The 4,105-nt window shown below is 42.3% G+C and overlaps 1 protein-coding gene across 1 annotated transcript in view; it reads right to left on the bottom strand.

Moving 5' to 3' along the window:
* Positions 1–774: 774 nt before the first annotated feature.
* The window catches only part of DDAH1 (dimethylarginine dimethylaminohydrolase 1), a 15,415-nt gene continuing 12,084 nt past the window's right edge, over positions 775–4,105 (bottom strand). Inside the window, exons 4-5 of the mRNA XM_010143141.1 lie at positions 1,773–1,916; positions 775–1,350 (exon numbers count right to left, since the gene is read on the bottom strand). Of these exons, the coding sequence (XP_010141443.1) occupies positions 1,234–1,350; positions 1,773–1,916 (261 nt within the window). The 3' untranslated portion in view covers positions 775–1,233. The remainder of the gene's footprint in view (positions 1,351–1,772; positions 1,917–4,105) is intronic.

Raw genomic sequence — 4,105 nt, 5'->3', positions numbered from 1 at the left:
CAATGGGCTTTGCTTCACTTTACTGTCGTGAAAAAAGTATGACTCAGTGGGTAAACATGTTGTGGAATTCGGTACAAAAATTGTATTTGTTTTAACTGAATACCGCAGTAAATATTCATGCAATTAAAAAAAGATGGTTATTGTTCCAAGGAAAACTGCCCCAAGGACAGATAAAGTACAAATACCAATCTTTCAGGAAAAAATAGCTTCCCTTATTCAGGAGCATAATCCAGGAATAGCTGTCCTTCAACTCCTATTACCCTTTTCTTTTGAATTTTGCTAGTAAGTGGCCTCCAAAAGCAGAAAAAAGGTAGAAATAAATTTAAAAAGTAAACGAAGAGAATTACCCCCCCTATATTTTAGGTTACTTTTGTCAGTTTAACTTTTCCAAAAGCACCCCAGTCTTTCATTTTGTGGTCCAGGTGCGATCTGACCTTTTAAAGAACGCCTCTTCCATTCTCACCAAATTGAAAGTCATGGCATTGGCAGGAGACTGGGACCTGAACTTGCAGGATGTATCTTGTATGGCTGCACTACTTCCTCTCTGTCATCCAGGTTTCCCAGACAGACATTGCCCTTGAACACCCTCATTGGAAGAAGCTTTTTCCAATGTTGCCACCTGGCATCTGAAACTGATTCCAGATGCAGCTCTGCCTGGCAGGAGCAACGTGATACAGCTGAGACTGTGAGCACAGTCCACTGCCTGCTCATTGCAGCTAGCGTACAGAAAGCTTCCCTACCACACAAGCTACCAAGTTCACAAGCCCACTGAGGTTTCTGCAGTCCCCCCCAATATCTCACACTACTGAAAGTAAGAGAGGACTGAGGAAGGAAAAAAGATGCAGAGGAAGGAAACAAGAGAAAAAAAGAGAGGAGAACAGAGCAGTGTAAAGACAACAGATGTTCTTGGAATGTTGATAATTAGTTGGTTTTCATAAAGTTTCACACAAATATGTTTAATCACTAAAACTAGGGGTTAGTCGTCATAATTGTCTTCTGCTAGCCCATGGGACTAACAAACTTCAGAGTTATGTGCCCCCCCAACACACCATACATCAACCTTAAATACTATCTGCAAGGACATAAAAAATACACAAAGCAAAAAATTTGTAAACAAGGGTTAGTAGCACAGTGGTACAGTAGATTGTCAATAAAAACAATAAAGTGTGGATACAGATTCATCTACCTTGTGTGTAACATTATTGCCAGTTACAAGGGAGGGATTCTGTAAACTCATAATATTGAAGTTTTGTTAATAAGCACAGAGCAACAGGTGAGTGACCCATCTACTTTCTCCAGTTCCGTGTTGGCTATTGGGATCAGCATGTGGTCCTTCAGTTTTTCAAATACCTGTTTAGGAAAGAAAACGGAACAGAAACCATAACACCTCACACCTCTCTATTTGCCCTTTTTTCTAAGTATTTACAGAATGAACAGTCACAGATTTATCAGCGGGCGCTAAGCTGTCTTGTCATTTGTAATCAACACGAACATTTACAGAGCATGTGGCCTTCTGGCTATGGAATTTGTGCACGACAATACTGCAGTGAGGGAAACTGTTGCTGCATTCAGTTAGGCAGAAGAAACACCAGGGGCACAAGAGACAAAGTAGTTAAGTCAGACGCGGAGATAAGAATAGAGCCCAGGCCACTGATATTTCCATGACAGGATACAACTGCCTGTTCTGGAAAGCACACAATTTCAATTCCCCTTGACTCCCCGGGGAGGCCAGGATACTGGGGTCTCCCTGGCATCCTCAGTGCGGCTCTCACCTTCGCACTCTCTGGGTACTCCTCAGGGGCTCGGTGCAGCAGGACGTGGCCTTTGCTGGGAATGTTTAAGTAAATGCAGTTGGCTGCGGCATCGTCGGGCACTGTCAGCTTGTCATAGCGGTGGTCGCTCATCTGTTGCATGGTCTGCCAGGAGACACAAAGCACAGCTACTTAGACCAAACTCATTAGCAGCCCCAAAGAAATGGGAGAACAGAACCTTCAAAAGATAGCTAATTGTGATTGTCACATCAGCCAGGGGCCATTTGGCTATGCATGAAGTAAGGAGATCTCTTTTCATCTCTGCCCTTCAAGGAAGAATCTACTAACCCTAAACAAAGCGAGCAGTAGAAAACCTTTGTGAAATGGTTCTGCAAGCAGCAGTATTAAGCAGGTCACTCAGCAAGCATCCTCTGTGGGGTCTTTTCCTCAAGGAATGCTCATTGAGTATGCAAAACTCTTCCTCACATTGACAAAAACTACAGGTGCTCAACACCTTCAGAAAAAAGCAGCCATCATTCAATATTTATAAAATGAGCGTGAATTAACACAAACAGGTCAGGAACAGTTCCCAGCTTGGATATCAGCCCAATCTTAATTCTTTTCAATGACCTCCTTTCTGCTCTCCAAGCAGTTACCCTTTCACTAAGCACCTGTGCTGGGGAGCGAGAAGGCACGTCTGCACTAATCCTCGTTCCCAAGGGGACAGCACAATAACCTCCTCAGAACAGCAGAGCTGGTGGGTTTCAGAGGTTTGCTTTATAAATATAGGGCTCACACACAAATCTGGATCCTGGCTGGAATTTCAGAGACAAGCTGTCAGACACAAGAAGCCTGAGATACCCTGCTTTGGATCAGGCTCAACTCTTTAATAAAGATGGGGGAAACCTGGAGACAAGATGCCTGACTCCCCACTGTACCATTCCAGCTTTACATCAGCTTCACCCTGACAAAGATAGAGGGCAACAAAGAAGTGAAAAAAGCTCAAAGTCAAAAACTTTGGTCCTACTGAAAGCTTAGGCAAATGCAAGTGTTTCAGTTTCTCTCCTAGCCCCTTTATGTTCCCACATACATTGTGAAGACAAAGAAAAGGCTTTTTTTTTTTCAGCTTAAAGAAACTCACACTAATATTGTCTTAGAAATAAACTGTTATTCTGTTAACAACATTTTTCAATTAAATTATCTTCTCAGGTAAACCCCACAGATTTAAGCTGGATAGCAGAGAGCAGATAATTTTAGGCACAGTTAAGTTTATCGTTGAATAATTTGCAAGGTCATTCATTTGTACTGCTTCTCATTCATGAAAAATATAGAAGTGAATTATGATGAGGATCTGCAACACACTGGGAAGCAACAAAGCAACTCACACTTGCAGCACCTACAGGAAGTAGTTCCTTTCTAGGTCTGGGTACATTTTTCATGTCGTAGCCTGAGTCACCCACATCCCACGGAGAACATGAAACTCACAACGAAGAATGCCAGGCATTCTTGAGTAAGTGTCATCAGATTGTCATTTCTCCTTCCTTCTGAAGTTATGAAGCTATCCCAAGTTCCCAAGGTCCCATCTACTTCCATAAAAGGTCAATGTGTTTTTCCAGGGAAAAATCCTTGCACTTTCACTTCACTGGGTATATTTTTATTACTGTGCTTACCATGGTTTACTTTCCTATTTGTAACTTTGTTTCTATTATGTTGCCATGAGGTATTTCATTAGGCTTTCATTGACCTGGCAAACATCTAGCACAGGTGACATGCCCACACCCAGTATAACTCTTCTCCCTAGTAATGAGAGCCAGCAGACCCATCCTTCACCTGCAGCTTCTCTTCCCTACATCATCTTTTTAAGTCTCAATTAAGGAAACATTTATTAAATCTGCACTAAAATTCACATATCAGTAGAGGAAAAGCCACCACACCGGATTTCACTCAGCTCCCAAACAGCTGCGCTTTCTCCAAGTCCTTGTCAGAAACAGAATCCCAGTATTGTAGGTTTTCTACAGGAACAGCTTATTCATCAGAAATATATTGTGAAACATTTCCATATGAAATTACAAATGAATTCTTAAGCAGAAGGGTATGGACACATCTCCCACGCATTCACTTCTGCAAAATGCTGAAGTGAGAACAGCAGCAGCAAAGAGAAACGAAGAACAAGTGGCAGGGCTCTAGCTGGGGCTCAGGAACCAGCTTCAGGGACCCTGGGAGATAATGGCAAGAACTCATTAGGAGGATTGTTTTCAAGATTAAAAAGCACTGAATTGGTGGTTGAATTAGTTCAGAAACAAATGCGAAAAAAACAAGCGGGCAAGTGAAATGAAGCATCACGGGAGTTGAGT

This window comes from Buceros rhinoceros, unplaced genomic scaffold (genome assembly GCF_000710305.1).
Source record: "Buceros rhinoceros silvestris isolate BGI_N320 unplaced genomic scaffold, ASM71030v1 scaffold4189, whole genome shotgun sequence".
In the NCBI taxonomy this organism is placed as follows: domain Eukaryota; kingdom Metazoa; phylum Chordata; class Aves; order Bucerotiformes; family Bucerotidae; genus Buceros; species Buceros rhinoceros.
The sequence above is the reverse complement of the archived record's forward strand: the minus strand, read 5'-3'. Positions and strand labels throughout refer to the sequence as shown.